Source organism: Saxophila tyrrhenica, assembly GCF_035928015.1.
Source record: "Saxophila tyrrhenica strain CCFEE 5935 chromosome Unknown scaffold_12, whole genome shotgun sequence".
Classification (NCBI taxonomy): domain Eukaryota; kingdom Fungi; phylum Ascomycota; class Dothideomycetes; order Mycosphaerellales; family Extremaceae; genus Saxophila; species Saxophila tyrrhenica.
The window spans coordinates 330,157-348,510 of NW_027041744.1; the positions used below are offsets into that span (position 1 = coordinate 330,157).

Consider the following 18,354-nt stretch of genomic DNA (forward strand, 5'->3'; position numbering starts at 1 on the left):
TGCTTCTCACTTGGGCCGAACTCTCCAGGACGTCTAAAGATATGTAGTTCTGTGGTGATGATTGGTGAGGCTTTGGGATGCTTGCCGCACTGGAGAACTTGGTTTCCAAGGGTCTCCATGCCGTTGGCCAAGCGGCTTCTTTCTATCAGTCTCGTAGCTTCATGGGATATTTCTTCGCACAATAGCCAATGGCAAGAATCGCGAGGATCTCAATCGCCCAGAACATCGTCGCCAGCTCGAAACCGTAGTCAAAGTGCGGCGCTTGTCCTGACGGGTAGGCGAACAGGATCACCCAGGCACTCATTGCGTATGAGAACGCCTCCGTCCAACCAATAGTTATCACCCGATGCTCGGACGAGAAACTGCAGACCTGGTCCAAGGGTTAGCAGTGTCTTCCGTAAAGCAGAGAAGCACATCGCTCACCTCATTGACCTGCGTCATGATCAAAGCGCCAGCACCCGTCTCCCCATACGTCAGGATCCAACCAGCCATCATAGCCGCGAGGTTGTGTTCCGGGTAGACAGAAAGGATGATTGTTCCAATCATCGCCACACCACAAGCCGCGCAAATGACGGGAACGCGGGTCTTGTAGTAGTCGCTGACCCAAGCATACACCAAGCCGATGACGATCTGGAAAGCGAAGCCTCCCGATGGAATACTGTTGACGGCTTCCACCGACCACCGGCCGGTGTCTTCGAGGTAGACGAGGAAGTAGCTGTAGATCCGGATAGCGAGGACATGGCACGCGAAGGCGATTGGGAAGAGGTAGATGGGCCAGTGGGACAGGACGTCTTTGAAAGTTTGGAGGCTGAGCTTCGCCGGCGGTCGGCGACCGACTCTGTCCATGCGCTCGATTGCCATCTGGCGTTGGTGCGGTTTGAGCCATTTCGCTCGGCTGTTGTGAGGAGCGTCTGGGACGGCGAAGAAACCGTATATGGCGACTGGGATTCCGATGATACCATCGAATATGAACAGCCATCGCCACGCTGCGAGGCCTTGGACCCCGTCCATCCCTGAGTAGAGCCCGGCTTGAAGGTAGCCAGAGAACATGCTGCCAGCTGAGGAGGTCGAGATGAAGATGACAGAGCGCTTTCCAAGCTCAGCAGGTGTGTACCAGTTCCCGAGCAGTGTAAGGATACCAGGGAACGCAGACGCCTCTAGCAGGCCGATGAAAAATCGCAGGACAAGGATCGTGTTGGTATTTTGAGCGCCCGCCATGCCCATGACGAGGATACTCCAGATCAACTCCAGCGATGGCAGCCAGATAGAAGGTCGGACCTTTAGGAGCACGAGCTGAGAGGCGAGGTTGCCTACCACATACCCGCTCGTAAACAACGTCTGCATGAGGTTGTAGTCCTGCCCTCCCATAGCCAGGTCTTCTTGCATACCGGACACATATGCGTTTTGTACGTTCACTTGGTCCCTGTATCTAGTGTTAGCTTCGTCCTTGGACACTGAGGGTTGGTTTAGACTGTACAGATATTTGACAAAGTAGGCAATGCAGACGTACGTCATTATAAACCTGCAAGCAGAATGGCAAAAGTGTTAGCAGAGTTCTTGAGGGCCGGAAGGGCTTTGCTCACCAGTCAATCTTGTTAACCGTCTTCCGCTCCTCTGGAGACTTGTCCCATGTATCCCAGATGATGGCTTTGAGCTTGCTGGTCTTTGGTTTTTCATCCTGCTTCAGGTCTTCGTCGACCTCGTTGATGGCCATGTCATCGATAGGGCTGGGCTGCATCTCCATGCCGCCATCGTCTCTCGTCTGGTCTTTGGTGGACGAATGCATGATTGTTTCAGTGCACTGCGAGAAGGCAGGAATCCAGGACGGGAAGTACAGGCACTCTTTATCTGCTACGCGGACCTGAGGTCGCTGCTGTGTCTATCTCCCAAGCCTGTTGAGGCTCCAGAGATTGCGTGCTCCGCGGTAGAGACGATGAGATGCTGAGATAACATGGCGGCGACTGAAGGTGATATGAGTCGTGACATTGTGGCCAAGAAGTGGTTCGAAGGGTAGTCGGCCACCGGTCGACAGTAGGGCGGATACAGTGAAGTTTAGATATCACATGAATCATGTGGTTCGGATGGAACCGGTCAATGGGATCACTTACACTGCCAGCGTGACGGATTCTTCTCACAGTCCCAGGATACAACAACTTCGCCGTTCACGCTCAAAGTCGGCGAGTTTAGATAGGGGATACTGTCGGGTCGTGTCCGACGAATGGTCTTCTGGTCCGGAATTATCAACGTCTATCTATCAAGATATCGCAGGATGGTGTGGATCAACCACGTGGGTCTTGGACAGACTCGTTGGGAGCCGGGAGCGTGTCGGCGAGATGGTTCCAGAGGTCGGTCACTCTCTGCAACGGAGGTAAAGAAAGAGCTCGTCCCCGGTATGTTGCACGAGGGTCAGCATCATGAGTCCCTACATGGAAGACCAATCGAGCTCGGTCTCAACGAACGATGGGCAATCAAGTTTGGCAATCCGCGTTTCCATAGACCGCGGAGGCACGTTCTGCGACGTTATTGCCCAGATTGAAGGGCAAGACGACATCGTTTTCAAGCTGCTATCAGAGGACCCTCAAAATTACCCAGACGCGCCAACGGAAGCCATACGACGCATACTCGAACGAGTCGAGAAGCGAAAGATAGCATTGTCCGAGAAGCTTGATGGATCACGCATAAGTATGCGGCCTCCTTGAGATGTCCACATTTTCAGTGCTGACGGTAGCATTCAGCTTCTTGTCGAGTGGGCACGACCATAGCAACAAATGCCCTGCTCGAGCTGAAAGGCGAAAAGTTCGCTTTTGCCACGACGAAAGGTGAGAGAAGATGGGCTGGAGACCATGCACGATGCTGACAGAGAAGCAGGCTTCAGAGATGTCTGCATGGTTGGCGACCAGACGAGGCCAAAGCTGTTTTCCCTGCGGGTAGAGAAGCCGAAAGCATTGCACGACTGCGTCGTGGAAATCGACGAGCGGGTAACTCCGGAGGGTTACGATCTCGACCCTTTCCCCGTCGATCATGAGGAGCTGCTGCAGCGTCCAGACGTAGTCGAAACTGCAAGCGGTGAAGTCATGCGCATCCTCAAACGACCTGATGCGAAAGCCGTACGAGTACAGCTTGAGGAGCTCCGTCAACATGGCTATACCACACTCGCTGTTTGTTTGATGCACGCCTGGGCATTTCCAGACCACGAGCGACAGGTGGCTAGCATAGCCCGCGAGGTAGGATTCAGTAAGGTGATCTTGTCGAGTGAGCTTAGTCCGCAGATCAAGCTGCTTTCAAGAGGCCAAGCAGTATGCTCTGAAGCCTACCTTCTGCCGGTCATCAGAGAGTATGTCCACAACTTCGAGTCCAGATTTGAGAAGCTCCCAGCAAGAGTGGAGTTCATGTGCTCAGATGGAGGCCTGCGACAGGCGAAGAATTTTGGCGGTAACGAGGCTCTTCTCAGTGGACCCGCAGGAGGCGTGGTTGGTGTTGCGCAGTCTTGCTTTGATGGAGAGACCAAGAAACCTCTGATTGGGTTTGACATGGTTCGTCCGTCCGCTCTGCTATTAGAAAATCGAACATGCTGATCGTTTTTTAGGGTGGAACGTCTACAGACGTTTGCCGATACGATGGCGCATATGACTACCTGACCGAGACCAAGATTGCGGACCGCAACATCACTGCTCCAATCCTCAACATCAGTACAGTTGCTGCAGGCGGCGGATCCATCCTTTGCATCAGGAACGGCCTTCTCGTAGTGGGGCCAGAGAGCGCAGGTGCATATCCTGGACCTGCGTGTTATCGTAACGGAGGGCCTCTGACGGTGACAGATGCCAACCTATTCCTAGGACGACTGGTAGTGTCCTCTTTCCCGGCAATCTTTGGCGAAAACGCAGATGAGCCACTGGATGTTGACGTGGTCCAAAAGAAGTTTCAAGACTGCGCAGATGACTACAAAGTCCAGACTGGACAGACTCTCTCTCCGGAGGATCTTGCACTGGGTTTTCTTGATGTCGCCAACGAGTCTATGAGTCGACCTATCAGGAACACAACAGAGGCTAGAGGCTACGCACCCGAAAGGCATGATTTGGTCAGTTTCGGTGGTGCTGGCGGTCAACACGCTTGTGCTATAGCCGGCAAGCTAGGTATGGAAAGGATTACAATCCACAAATACTCGTCCCTCCTATCGGCGTACGGCATCTCGCTGGCGAAGCTGCAACACGAGACCTCAGAAACCTGCACTAGTGTATGGTCCACGGAACAGCTTCCGCAGCTGCAGACACGTTTGGCCCGTTTACGAAAAGGTGTCTGCGATGAACTCGTCGCGCAGGGCTCAGATTCCGACTCCATCGCTTACAAAGAGACCTTGAGCCTGCGCTACTTCGGCACCGATACTACTCTGGACATTCTCAAGCCGGCAGACGGCAACTATGGCGCTGCTTTCACTTCGGAGCATCTCCGCGAGTTCGCGTTCAAGATGGACAGGCCTATCGTTGTGGATGCGGTGAAGGTTCGTGGTGAGGGCACATCTGGTGCTCTCGCACAGCCACACTACTTGACACAGGAGTTGCAGGCTCTGAAGAAAAGAGAGCCAGCTTTCGTCTCCGGGAATGATCACCAACAGCTGTATGTTGACGGCAAATGGACTTCTGTCGACGTCCTCGACTTGCAGGCCATAGCAGCAGGCTCGTCCGTCAAGGGCCCAGCAATCCTCATCGACCAAACGCAGACCTTGCTGGTGGAAGCCTCTTGGGTGGCCTGCAAGCTCCAAAGTCATGTCGTTCTCGAGAGATCTAAGGCTATCGACCTCAGGAAGACTTTCGACAAGTCGATGGATCCCGTTCAATTATCTATCATGGTATGTACCCGCTGCTACAAACCCCCCTCCACACGCCGCCGCTATGTCTCGGGCTCAAGGGCCGCGCGAGCTTCCCGGCCGAATTTACCTCGAAGGCATCTTCGGTCTTCTAGGCATTCGTCTTTGACCTCGTCCTTGGCATAGTGGCCGCCGCGAGACTCGAGAGACATGAGCTGGGTGATTCTAACGATAAATAGGCGCATCGATTCATGAGTATCGCTGAGCAGATGGGGAATACCCTGCAACGTACCTCCATAAGCTCCAGCATTCGAGAGAGGCTCGACTTTTCATGCGCCATCTTCTCGCCCGACGGGAAGCTGGTCGCCAATGCACCACACATTCCCATCCACTTAGGCTCAATGCAGTTCGCAATCCAGGCCCAGCATCGCCATTGGGAGGGACAATTGGAGCCTGGAGACGTGCTTTTGACGAACCATCCCGAGTGGGGAGGAACGCATCTCCCCGACCTGACTGTGGTCACCCCGTGCTTCGTCGACGATCGCATCGCATTCTATGTTGCATCTCGTGGTCACCATACAGACATCGGCGGCAAAGGCATCACATCCATGATGCCAGAGTCGAAGGAGCTGTGGGAAGAGGGTATCATCGTGCCCACGATGAAGATCGCTTCTGACAGTTCCTTCCTTGAGGACGATGTCCGCGCTGCTTTCGATGCCGCTGGCAAGTTTCCAGGCTGTGCGTCGACCCGAAGAATTGCTGATAATTTGTCTGACCTCAAAGCGCAAATGAGTGCCAACCAAAGAGGCATCACATTGCTTACGAAGCTTTGTGCGGAGGCCACTCTGCCGCTTGTCCACGAAGCGATGTATGGGATCCAGTCGACTGCTGAGGTTGCTGTTCGCTCTTTCCTCAAGTCGTTCGCAGCAAAAAATCCAGCGCCGCTGATAGCCACTGACTACTACGACGACGGCACGCCGGTGACGGTCAAGATCACCATCTCACCCATCACCGGCGACGCACACTTCGACTTTGCCGGCACCGGACCGCAAGTCTGGGGCAACTTCAACTCGCCCATCTCAATCACACACAGCGCCGTGATCTACACCTTGCGCTGCCTCATCGATCTTGACATTCCGCTCAACGAGGGATGCTTGATGCCGGTCAGTATCGATGTGCCGAAGAACAGCATCCTGAACCCAGGCCCCGGCGTGGCCATCTGTGGCTCAACCATCGCCAGTCAACGTGTCACTGATGTCATCTTGAAAGCTTTCGGCGTCTGTGCCGCTTTCCAGGGCTGTGCCAACTCCTTTGGCTGGGGCATGGGTGGTCGCGATCCCGTCACGGGCGAGACTACGAAAGGTTGGAACTCAGGCGAGGCTATCGGCGGTGGTTGTGGTGCTGGGCCAGGCTGGAACGGCGAGCATGCCGCACAAGTCCACAGCACCAACACACGCATGACCGATCCTGAGATCATTGAGAAGCGGACGCAGGTACTGGTGCGGAAGTCTGTGATACGAGAAGGAAGCGGAGGGGAGGGCAAATGGAGGGGCGGTGATGGTGTGAGTAGAGAAGTGGAAGCGAGAATGCCGCTGAAGTTCTCCATCTTGAGTGATCGGAGGGTGTACGCTCCGTACGGCATGGAAGGTGGAGGAGAAGGGGCGAAAGGATTGAATTTGCTTTACCGTCATGATGGGAACGGTGGACACACACCGATCAATCTTGGTGGGAAGGCGGTGGCTAGTCTGGAAGCTGGGGAGTATATACAGATCAATACCCCTGGAGGCGGCGGATGGGGGAGGAAGGACTGATATTGACAACATGCAATAGTTGCGAAGCGACGAGTCTACAGTGTATCTGCCCTTGATGTCTTAAGTTTTCGCTCGTATAGAGACCTTTTTTTACTTTCATGCGTGCCAGGAGAAGGTGAAGTCAAGACGTGCAAGCACGCCAGCGGCAGCGAAGCCCGTGCCCGATCAGTCCATCCACAAGCGACTTCATTGGTACACAACCACTTGCACCACACCGCCCGTTGCCACTTCTACGCCTCCAAACCTTCCAAAGGGCTCCGACAAACATGCCCATACCTCAACATTCACCAGACCGCGCCAATGTCCCTCCGTGGCCTCCGCAATTTGGTCGGGCTCGCACCTCCGACCCCCTATGCTGGCAGCGAGAATGAAGAGACCGATGTGTCTAGTACGCCCGGTCTTTTGACCCGCCAGCCGAGCCAGGATGTCGGAGATAAGCAGGGTGAAGAGCTGCCGACGCTGCTGCATCGTCTGAGACACAATAGCTCGATATTGGCGTTGGCATTGAGCGATGAGAGCATATATGCTGGGACGCATGGCGGGGAAATATTGGTCTACAGCCTGAAGACGTATGAGAGGAAAGCAGTGATTGAGGGGCACAGGGGCAGTGTGCTGGGGTTATGTCTAAGCGGTGACCAAGAATTACTTTTCTCGAGCGGAGGGGACAGGATCGTCAATGTGTGGAAGACTGAGGATTTGACAAGACAAGCCTGCCTCTACTCTTCATATGACGTGGGCGATGTCTTCTGCGTGGCCTACTCAGAAGCTTTTGGGGTGGTCTATCTTGGAGCGCAGAACACTACGATCCAATGGTGCTCCCAAGACCACGAAGGGAGCAAGGACTGCGCAAAGCAACCCAGCCAAACACCGGGACCACGAGCCAAGGATTTCTTTGACTCCCGCGGCCCGGGCGGTGCAAAGACGCCTCGCCCTGCGGATGCCGATGTTGTACCCAAGCATGCTAAAGGCGGTCAGATCATCGAGATCGGCACACAGAACGTCAAGCACTTCGCTCACTACGGCTATGTCTACTGCATGGTCCTCTCCAAGACCATACCAGAGGCGCAAGGTCAGGAGGTTCTGGTCACTGGAGGCGGGGATGGCATAGTAAAGCTGTGGAAGCTGGACGCTAAGAATGGTGGCGCGCCGGAAGAGTTATACCAGCTGGATGATGGGCGAGAAGAAGGCCACTCTATCCACTCGGTCTCCGTCGAAGGCACATTCCTGTACTCCGGTCGGTCTGGTGGCGAGATTGATGTCTGGGATCTGGAGACACGCCAGCTCATTCGCAACCTGAAAGCACACCGAGACGATGTCCTGACCATCTGCATCGGCGGTGGGTTCATGTTCAGCGCTGCAGTCACTGGCTACGTACGCAAGTTCGATCGACAGTACCAGCTGCAGTTCCGCATGGCCGCTCACAAAGGTCGCATCTTGGCCAGTGCTTTCAAACAGCACAGTCGAAGAGCGATATACGTCACGGGAGGCAGTGACAGCACTTTGGCCGTCTGGGATGTTAGCGACTGCGTTGCCACTCCAATCTCGACGATGAAGACGACCAACGAACAGCTTGTTGACTCACTGGCCAAGCTCGTCAGCTACCGAACGGTCTCCTCGGACCCGAAAACAGCACTCGAATGCCGCCGTGGAGCTTCATATTTGCGCTCCGTCTTTAAGAACTTCGGAGCCACCACTGAAATGCTCTCCACTCAGCACGGGTGCAACCCTATCATCTTCGCACGATTCAAAGGCAATCCTGCCACTCGTGAGAAGCGCAAGAAGATTCTGTTCTACGGCCATTACGATGTCGTTGCTGCCGCGAACAAGTCTAAACAGTGGATCGTGGATCCATTCACCATGGAAGGCATAGACGGCTATCTTTATGGCAGAGGCACGAGTGACAACAAGGGGCCTATCATGGCAGCCATTTTCGCTTGCGCTGAGCTGATGAGCGAGCAAGCGCTTGGCTCGGACATCCTCTTCCTGATAGAGGGTGAAGAAGAGAGTGGCAGCAGAGGGTTTGAGGACGCGGTGAGGGACAACAAGGACAAGATCGGCGACGTCAACTGGATCTTGCTGGCCAATAGCTACTGGCTCGACGACCGGATACCGTGCCTGACATACGGCTTGCGAGGAGTCATCCATGCGAAAGTGCAGATTGAGAGTAGTCATCCTGACATGCACTCTGGTGTTGATGGAAGTGCTGAGCTTGACGAAAGTCTCAAAGATCTGGTGATGCTGCTCGGCACCTTGACAGGGAAGAATGGCGAGGTTAAGATTCCCGGTTTCTATGACTCGGTCCTACCACTTGGAACCGAAGAGAAGGATCTCTACGAGGACATCGCCAACGCTTTGGTACATCGCAACCCCGACCTCGGCAGTCCTGCGGCACTCAAGCTGTCATTGATGAGACGCTGGAGAGAAGCAACCTTGACAATACACCGCTTCAATACTTCAGGACCAGAGAACGCCAGCATCATTCCGTACCTCGCCAAAGCAGCAATCTCCATGCGACTTGTTCCCAACCAGGAGGCAGCTGTCATCGGCGAGATGTTCACCTCTTTCTTGCATGCACAATTCGCCAAACTTGAATCCAACAACAAGCTGACCGTGACCATCGACCACCAAGCTGAGCCGTGGCTTGGAGACTGGCAGAACGAGATCTATCAGACGCTTGAGGAAGCAATTATGGACGTCTGGGGTCCAATCGAGCACACCAGGCGACGGAGCTCTGCGCTGCCGCCCAAGGTCAGCATCCCTGACACCCATGCCAATGGAAGTGGCAGCTACTTCTCCGCCAAGAGTCCGACCACCTCCAACGTCCTTGCCAACAGCGGCAGCGGTGGTGCTTCGAACCTCAACATCACGCCCTTGACAGAGGTCACGGCCAAACTGGAAGACCTGGCCGCAATCACCAACAAGAGGTCGCCACCCAAGCGCCACAGCAAGTCTAGCTCCTTGTCCAGCGTGCCCACATCGGCATCCTCGCACCGCAAGAAGCCTCTTTACATCCGTGAAGGCGGCAGTATCCCTGCTATCAGGTTTCTGGAGAAAGAGTTCGATGCGCCGGCAGCGCATTTTCCGTGCGGGCAAGCAAGTGATGCCGCGCATTTGGACAATGAGAGATTGAGGTTGGTCAATCTTTACAAGAGTCGCGAGGTGTTCAAGAGGGTGTTCAGGGATCTGCCGAAGAAGTGATGAAGACTTGGGCATTGGGCGGAAGTTATGGAGCTCGGCGACATGGGTTGGACATGGGCTATGACGTTACTGTAACAACATTCCGGTTCTCAGTGCCAGAGTCGGCGGAATGGTATTGGATATTGGAACAGGCATGTAGGAATACCAATCGCTGGTGTCTGGCGTGGTGGCTGCTGCTGACGACGTGACAGTAGCAGCGATCATGAGGTAACGAATGTTAGATTAGTCAATGCTACTACGACTTCCCTGTCAGAAGTCTCCGCTCACACCGCGCAGCTTCACCTACGAGCGACCTGATAAATCGCGAGTCCAACCGTGCCCGAACAGCCATCACTCGATCAACGTTGTCAACCACATACAAAGGCCGACGCCACGCGACCGATCAGCCTGCCTGGTGCTGTACCCTGAATATACACGACTGACGGCACACCTGATTGTGGTAATGCTGCGTACAGCTATGCACGATCATCACCGCCTGCTCACTGTCTATTCCTGATGGCCGCATGCACCCGCACATGCTGGCCAACTGGACTACATGCGGCGTCTGAGACACCGTTGTCTTTGCTAGGTCTCACTCTTCCGGAAGGCAGTCATACCAGCGACTTCTACATCCAGGACAGCAGAGACACAACAAAGCCATGTCTCCAGAAGCTGGATCAGCAACAACCTGAAGACCTATATCATGCTGTTCACGCTCACAGTGAGAAGATCCTTGTGACATGCACCCTTTCTCTCGATCTTTAACCGCCTTACGATCAATCTCCACGGAGCACAGAACATGGCGGAGACCTACGAAAAAGAAAGAGCGAAATACCTGCAGCATCTGGAGCACGACAGCGGCACTGGCGCTACCAACGGAGCCGGGCACGCTTTTGAAACGACACCGCTGTTCTCGCTGGCGGTCCGACACGCTGGAGGCAAGGTGGATGTCGAACAAGTTTCAGAGCTTGTCGAAAAGCGACTCCATATCAGCAACACTCCCAGTGATTCGCGCCCAGCAGAACCTAGTGTGAGCAGTAGCAGCGGCGGTGAAAGCGATTTGGAAAGCACTGAAGACAACAACCATGGCAACCAGCCTGCCCATCCGCACTCCAACAAGGACATACTCTCACAGTACGGCCTCCTTGGCTTCCATGTCGGCGAGCATCCTGGAATTACCCAGCAGGAACCCATCCTACTCAACACCCGTGCACCCAATTCGACCTTCCTGTGCGGCTCTCAAGGTAGCGGCAGAAGCTTCACTCTGGCTTGCATCCTTGAGAACTACCTGTTCCCAGATGAGAAGTTCGGCTCTGTCGCCAATCCAGTCGCTGGTGTGGCCTTCCACTTTGACGATGACGATGCGCTCAGCGGGGCGGAAGTAGCGAGTTTGTGTGGTCGCGGTGTCGAAGTCAACGTCCTCGTGCCGTCGAGCAACTTCCACAAACTCAACGCAGCCTACCAAAAGATCGCCAAACAGGTTGGAGGTCGCATCAACGTCGACAGACTGTTGCTCAGGGATGAGCACCTGAGCATCAGCCGCATGCACAAGCTGATGGCCTTCAATGAATCCTCAGATACAGGCGTCCCTCTTTACATCGCTGTGATCAATAACACTCTCCATCGCATGGCTATTGAAGGCAAGCCGTTCAAGTTTGCCGATCTGGAGAGGAGGCTGGATGCGGAGGACTTCATGCCTGCACAGCGCAACCTGCTGAACCTGAGATTCAATCTGCTGAAGAGCTTCCTCTCAAGCAGCGCCCTACCAAAGCACAAGCCAAAGAGAGACATCTTTCAGGTCTCTCCGGGCGCCCTGACGATCGTGGATCTGAGCGACCCATTCATCGACGCTTCCATAGTGTGCACACTGTTCGACATGTCTCTCAGCCTCTTCAAGCAGAACCGCCCAGAGGATGGCTTGGTCATCACGCTCGATGAGGCACACAAGTACCTGAACAACTCCGCAGGAGCAGAGAAGTTCACGGAGCATCTGATCACGACCATCCGCATGCAACGCCACCACGCCACGCGAGTCGTCATCGCCACCCAAGAGCCCACGATCTCCGGCAGCTTGCTGGACCTCTGCTCCGTCTCCATGGTCCATCGCTTCACCTCTCCTGCTTGGTTTCAAGCCATCAAAGACCATCTCAGCGCGGCTTCAAGTCTTGCTGCTTCTGCGGCGGAGCAGCAGGCGATGTTTGATGGGATTGTCAATCTTGCTACTGGTGAGTCGTTCGTGTTCTCACCGACGTCGTTTGTCTGTGTGAAGGATGGAAAGGAAGAGAAGCTGGGGACGGGAGTGATGAAGGTTAAGACGAGGAAGAGGGAGGGCAGGGACCTAGGAAGGAGCAAGATGGCTGGAGGGCAGCAGACGGCAACGCTGACAGGAATATGACGGAAGGTGATCTGCAAAGATCTTGCAGGATGATTTTGAGTATGCACGTAGTCAAAACGATGCCTGTGGAAGTTCGGAACTTGCATGCGTTGGGTCTATTGTAAGGCATGGTCGTGCCCATCAAATAGCATCTTCAAGAAAGTTCCCGATGCATGCTCGCCCTGACAGCATCGCAGCCCAAACAAACCTGATGCAAGCACAGCCTTTTCCATGCACTCGCTGGCTGTGACCTCTGACGAACAAGCGTTAAGCACCATGCAGCATCGTCGTCAATTGACATGCACCACGCCTCGCGCCGCAAACAATCACAGCAGCACTGCGCCTCGTCCTTGCTGTGACCTTCGAAAGTGTGATAGCTCCATCAAATAATCCCTTACAAGGCACGGGCGAACCTCGCAGTTCAACGCCGATATCCATCAGGCATCTCTTCCCGGTCGAGATCATCCACCGTCCGCTGCTGAATTCTTGAAGTGCGCATGGCCTGAGTGTTCGCCTGTGTCCGCGGCTCAGGTTCGGTGGAAGGCTGAGGGTAGCGCGGTGGACTGTATGCCGATCGATCATATCTTGATGGTCGATAGTTGGGAGATCGAGCGTTGGGTGGTGAGTCATACGACCATCCGCCGTACGATGACCGATCACGTTGGGCACCAGCTCCGACGCTTGAGTCGACTCTGTAACTGCTCAAAGCCTCTGTCAACGATGAAGGCAGAGGTCCCGGTACAACTCCAGCCCACGCGCCAACTCTCTTCAGTGTCTCATGTGCAGTGAACGGGTCGATTGGCCTATCGGCCATGCGACGAATGAGAGCAGTGTGAGGAAAATGATCGTGCTTCCGCACGTCAACGATCGTAAACTTCGGGCCCTTGTCGGAACTACGCCGATGAATTAGTCAGAAGAGCACCACCGGTAGCATAGGATGGAGATGTGGAAGTGATCGAGCGTACTTTTTCAACCAGATGGCGTCAAGATGCTTCAAACCGTCTGGCACCTCGCGACCACACTTGGCCAGCAGGATATGGTAGCGACTTTCTACGGACGACGATCTGACCTTACTCGGGATGTCGTCCTTGTCGGGATTGTAGCCGTTACCTGTAATGGACAAGCATCAGCGCCGAGATTCCCTACACGGGGCTGCACAAGCTATTAACCAAGTAAGACCGTCACAATACAATCATTGAACCTCGAGATGATTGCCCAGTGGTTCTTGCTGTAGGTGCGTAGACGAGGGTACCAAGTGATGTTGGACCGATCGAATTCCTTCGGAGAATCTGGGCCGCCGTCTGCTTTCACCTCCTCTACTTGCACAACGTCGAGTATCTCAAGACTTGGAGTCCGCCCGCCGTCGGTGCTTCTGAAGTTCCTGTCGCGTCCACTTCTCCAGTCCGACGGAGGGTGAAAGAGATTTTTCGAGTTGTTGTAGATCACTTCGAGCACTTTCGCCGATTGCGCGTGAACCTCACTGACCTCCTGTGCTGTGACGAACTTCTCATTGCTGTCACTGTCGAAGAAGAAGTCTTTCACGGCTCTGACGTGAAGCTTGTTTGCGTATCGGAGACGCACGGTAGGTTTCAACTTCTCAATGACGATCTCTAGGAAGGTTTCTGCCTCTGACGGGCTCGCCATCGAAGCATCGGCCAGTTCGTGAAGTCGCTTCTTCAACACACTCCGAGCTCGATCATCTTCGTAGTTGTGTTGCACGGCTGGCTTGCTGCTTCGTGGTGAGCCACCACCGGTTCCGCTTTGGGTGGGTTCAGTCCGGGGGATGTGGGCGACATCGATCGGGGACGGCGATGGTTTGGGAGCTTGAGGAGGCGCATGTGATCGTGGTGGGGTGCGGTCGGGGTCAGATGGCTTCCGCTTCTTGGAGGAGCCGGTGATATAGTTGACGTCGTCGTCGCCGTAGTCAAGACGTGGCGTCGGATCTGGAAGACCACCCATCTTTGCCGGTGTAGATGCGCAAACAGGAAGAAGGCAGACATGGCAGAATTCGAGGTTGGGTGATTAATTAAAATGCACTAGCGCCTCGGCGCATATATGGAGTAAGTGAATTGATAGAATGAGTGATTGTATTCACTTGGGCGCCGCCAAGATCACGTGAGATCTCATGTGAAAGCCGCTCAGTTCTTGGAGGCCCCCGCTCCGCTGTTCTCCGTCATCTCAAAAAGAATTTCTAGGAAAATGGTCAGGGTTTAAAGTCTTTGTTATTGTCGGATGGACGATGGACGTCAGACAATGGCTAGATGCCCAAGAAACAAGCACAAAGGAAACGAAACCTCACATGCCGAATCCAGCTTGAACAAACGATAAACAACTTACCGGCGTCCTCTATAACCAACAAACATTATACGACTCATCACATACCGAGCCCTGGAAACATTGCTCAATTTGTATTCGATCCCAACAAAAGCTTCCTGGAGAACAGTGTCCCAACGGAGGATAGCCGAGATGTGTTGTCCGATATTCCGCTTCTTCTTTCCTTTGCAAAGGCGGAAAATGACCAGCTATAGTCCACGTCTGCGTCGTGCCTCTGGTCGGAAGTTGCCTTCTGATGGCCGGCGACTGTACCGCGGGAAGATGCTCGAGGCTCGACGCCGGCATTATTTGAGTCACAGGGCCCGCAGATTCACAGTAGACAGACGGGGCCGGATTAAGGATTACCAGGCGGGCGAGAATGATGTTGACCAGGAGCATTGCGACAACACCGAAAATCCCAAAGACGAGTCTGTCCCGGATGGTTGGGATCCTGATGACTATCGCACGATGCTCAATGCTATGAAGCAACGAGATCGATATCTTGAGCTTGCTGAAAAGGCTCGCAAGGACATGGAAAGCCATCGCGCAGGCTATCGCGGGAACCGTGGGCGGCATTTCGAGGGCCAGGATCCAGGACTCTCAGGATGGAATCCGCAATGGACGAGGGAGGAGTTCGACATCCACCATTTGGAAGAAGCTATGCGTCTCTCGGGGATATTGCGTCAGCTAGAGGAACGCCTGATAGTGCGCATGAGACTTTGTGCCTGGGTAGGAGCCGAGCCACTAGCTTCGCAAGCAAACCACTTTACCCACAAGGACACAGGTTATGCCGAGAGTTTGGAGCAAGAGATGAGAGACAGCGCCCCTAGGGAAGCTATTAAGACATGGAAGGATGGTCTAGGAAAGGCCGCCAAAAAGTCGACAGAGGCTTCGGAAGGACGGCTGAACCTCTATTCCCCGGACCATGTCGTTGAGTACCCAGATACCATTGCTTCTAAGACTGGTCCTGATATAGATCCTGGGGACAGCTTAAGTGTGAACGGTGCAGACCTTCAAGGAAGAGTCATGGCTCCTGGGCAGACGGATAACCTCCAGGTCGAACGTCCTCATTATGAGCCTCACAAGGAGCTCGCAAAAGCTGTGAGATGGCAGCCGACTAATGATGTCCGGAGGAGACTCAATGGCAGATACCCGGCCAAGGACGACGATCCGATTGAAGGCGAGGACCCGATGGAAATCGAAGATCCGGCCGAAGGCGAAGATCCGAAAGTTTTAAGAAGCCATATGTATTGAGAGAGCGTCTAGTCTTGTCTTCGAAAGGCGGTAGCATGGGCGTCCGCCGCCGGGTTTCTCGATCCAATGCATAAATCTGAGGATATCATGAGAATGCATACGGCGTGTTGTCCTTGCGTGGTAGACACAGTAGAAGCAGAGGCGAGCAAAGACGAAGTGAAGTGAAGTGGAGGAGTGCCAAGTCGAGCTAATGTCCGAAAGCGAGATCGGAACCGAGGTCATCTACATTGACGATTTCACACCTACATGTATCTGGGGAGGGGGAAGATGGCGGGTGATGACAGCACAGACGGCAATATGATAGAAGGCGATGTCGAAAGGTCTTGTGCGATGACGTTGACCATGAACGTAGAAGAATTCATGCAGCTATACAAGGCATGCTCCTGATACCACATCCCAACAAGAAGTTCCTCAGTACAAGCTCGCCGTGACAGTATTGCAGCCCAACAGACACAACACAAGCACAGTGTCTCCGATGCGCCCACGTTTGTGACATAGACCTCCAACAAACAGGCTTCCAGCCAATGCATGGCCGCCCATCTTGTCATAATGCGTGATGGAATAAACCTGGCGAGACATACAATCACATCAGCAACTGCACTCCTCCATCCTCGTCATCATCATCCTCTTCTTGTTCTTCGAAAGCGCTGTCAGCGTTATGGATAGGCTCGGCTTCTGGTGGTCTTGAGTCTTCGGCGCCGGCGGTCATCTCAGGCTCGGCGTGTGCAAAACCAGCGTCACCATCATCTGCAGTTGAACTGATACCCAGACCGCCAAGCAACGGGGTCGCTTTCGTATGACGGCTATTGCCAGCCGGTGATGACGCCGCTTGGGTGGTGTTTGTTGCCTGTGCAGTGCCGGAGGCTGGGACACTGTTCGTGGGAATAGCTGGTGCTGGGTGGGAGGAGGCGAATGTGTCGGAAGGCATCCGTGGTGTAGTTGGACTGGTTTGTGCAGTTCTGTCCGCTGGTATGGGAGTTGTAGCCGATACAGCAGACGCTACGTGCTGTGGCGAAGCAAGCGGTTTGCTGAAGGCCACCATGTTGTACACCATGTCGATGTTCGCATTAGTCTTCGCAATTTTTCCCGGAACCACACGGAGAGGATCGCCGTGCTGCACCGTCTTCCGCTTCTTCACATGGAAAAAGGTGTATTTTTTGCCGCCGTCATATCTACTCAGGAGAACATTAGCATAAGCGCCAGACTCAGGGCATTAGTTAATGCGCAGCTCGTGCATACCCTTTGACCCTGAGGATCTTGAGGTTGAGGTCTTTGACAGCCTCGGGGACGTCTACGCCATCTTCGAGGAGCAAGATGATGTTCTTACGATACTTCTTCAGCTTGGTCGGAAGGACTGAGCTCCTCGGATTGAATCCATTGCCTGATCGAATGGCGTCAGCATAAAGGCCATTTATGCAACAAGACGCGGCATGGAGATACAGATCATACGTACCACAAATCATTGTTGCTTCTCCGTCTTCTATTTCAATGACGAGGCCACGGTGGCGCTTGCAGTGTACACAGACCGAGAGATGGTAGCAAATATCGGAGGGAACGGTGGGCGGCAACTGACCACGGACAGTTTCAGCATCCCAGTACACAACGATAGTAAGAGCTGTTATGGTATCCCGCTTGTTTGGCGACTCGAAATCTTCGTTGCGGTCACAGACCCAGCGACCTGATGGAAGGAGTTTTGGCGAAGTGGCGGCGTGGTTGTGCAATGATCGTAGAGGCTCATTGAACGTCACGGACAGGTCCGCGGCGCGCTTGAGATCCAGTCCACGTCTGGCCTCATAATCGATCAACGCACAGCCCAGACCGCTGATGACACGGGCATCTTCTGACTTGAGTCGTAGCTGCGTGCCGGTGAGTTCACTCTGCAAAGCGTGACTGAGAAACTCGGTGGCATCAAAGTTTCGATCGGCAGCGTCTCTGGCCTTACTGATGTGCCGCCAGACTTCTTCATTGCTGTTGATGCTGGGGTCCGATGGCGTGTAAGACGATGTGTAGCTGAAGCCTGAATACGGAGGGGGCGGTGACTGCTGCGGTGTGGAATTGGTATAGCCTGACTCTGAGTACGAGCGGCGTGATCGAGCTGTCGATGGATTGCTGTCGTCTTGCCTCTGTCTCTTGCGCTCATGATCTTGGCCGTTCGCAGTACTAGGGAGGGGTCATTTCTGTGTCGCACCGTGTCGAGCGGCCCGACTCCACGCCATGCTGCTGGACTGCAATGATGAACGCCGGCAATACCGCGTGAATCCACTGGCGCGTCAGTGTACCCACAAGGTCCTGCGGTGCTGCGGCTATTCGTGTCATCGCCGCCGTCACCGCCGCGGCCTTCCGTCAACCACAGACGGTCTGGGTGTGTGGTATTGTCCGTACTTTGTGGTGCGGTCGCGCATGGAAAACTTCACCTGCTCATATCTGGCTTCTGAATATGGCAGCGGCGCTAGTGCCTTGGCAAGCCGCGGTGAATGTCGAAACTGAAATATAGTTGAGGACAATGAAAGTCACGTGACGTCGATCTTTCGGTAGAATGATAGCAGTTGGGCCGGTGAGCAGAAAGACAAAGAGGAAGACCGGATTCGAAGAACGCCCATATCTCCAGACAAAGAGGCAAC

The 18,354-nt window shown here is 54.2% G+C and overlaps 7 protein-coding genes across 7 annotated transcripts; 4 read left to right on the forward strand and 3 right to left on the reverse strand.

The window, feature by feature from the left end:
- Positions 1-145: 145 nt before the first annotated feature.
- LTR77_007697 (uncharacterized protein) lies at positions 146-1,786 on the reverse strand (the record flags this gene model as incomplete). The annotated part of the gene is made up of 3 exons (XM_064804934.1): positions 146-370; positions 424-1,522; positions 1,584-1,786. 3 exons carry the CDS (start codon positions 1,784-1,786, stop codon positions 146-148), a joined length of 1,527 nt encoding a protein of 508 aa, XP_064656776.1.
- A 628-nt stretch (positions 1,787-2,414) lies between these two features.
- LTR77_007698 (uncharacterized protein) lies at positions 2,415-6,615 on the forward strand (the record flags this gene model as incomplete). Its single annotated transcript, XM_064804935.1, has 5 exons — positions 2,415-2,682; positions 2,736-2,819; positions 2,869-3,533; positions 3,587-4,846; positions 5,044-6,615. The coding sequence occupies 5 exons, from the start codon at positions 2,415-2,417 to the stop codon at positions 6,613-6,615; spliced, it is 3,849 nt and encodes a 1,282-aa protein (XP_064656777.1).
- A 300-nt stretch (positions 6,616-6,915) lies between these two features.
- LTR77_007699 (uncharacterized protein) lies at positions 6,916-9,813 on the forward strand (the record flags this gene model as incomplete). Its single annotated transcript, XM_064804936.1, has 1 exon — positions 6,916-9,813. One exon carries the CDS (start codon positions 6,916-6,918, stop codon positions 9,811-9,813), a length of 2,898 nt encoding a protein of 965 aa, XP_064656778.1.
- Positions 9,814-10,591: 778 nt separating this feature from the next.
- LTR77_007700 (uncharacterized protein) lies at positions 10,592-12,187 on the forward strand (the record flags this gene model as incomplete). Its single annotated transcript, XM_064804937.1, has 1 exon — positions 10,592-12,187. One exon carries the CDS (start codon positions 10,592-10,594, stop codon positions 12,185-12,187), a length of 1,596 nt encoding a protein of 531 aa, XP_064656779.1.
- A 400-nt stretch (positions 12,188-12,587) lies between these two features.
- On the reverse strand, positions 12,588-14,125 carry LTR77_007701 (uncharacterized protein; the record flags this gene model as incomplete). The annotated part of the gene is made up of 3 exons (XM_064804938.1): positions 12,588-13,059; positions 13,132-13,276; positions 13,336-14,125. 3 exons carry the CDS (start codon positions 14,123-14,125, stop codon positions 12,588-12,590), a joined length of 1,407 nt encoding a protein of 468 aa, XP_064656780.1.
- Positions 14,126-14,680: 555 nt separating this feature from the next.
- Positions 14,681-15,733, forward strand: LTR77_007702 (uncharacterized protein; the record flags this gene model as incomplete). The annotated part of the gene is given in 2 exon segments (XM_064804939.1): positions 14,681-15,473; positions 15,489-15,733. 2 exon segments carry the CDS (start codon positions 14,681-14,683, stop codon positions 15,731-15,733), a joined length of 1,038 nt encoding a protein of 345 aa, XP_064656781.1.
- A 583-nt stretch (positions 15,734-16,316) lies between these two features.
- Positions 16,317-18,049, reverse strand: LTR77_007703 (uncharacterized protein; the record flags this gene model as incomplete). The annotated part of the gene is made up of 3 exons (XM_064804940.1): positions 16,317-16,905; positions 16,973-17,893; positions 17,922-18,049. The coding sequence occupies 3 exons, from the start codon at positions 18,047-18,049 to the stop codon at positions 16,317-16,319; spliced, it is 1,638 nt and encodes a 545-aa protein (XP_064656782.1).
- Positions 18,050-18,354: the final 305 nt, after the last annotated feature.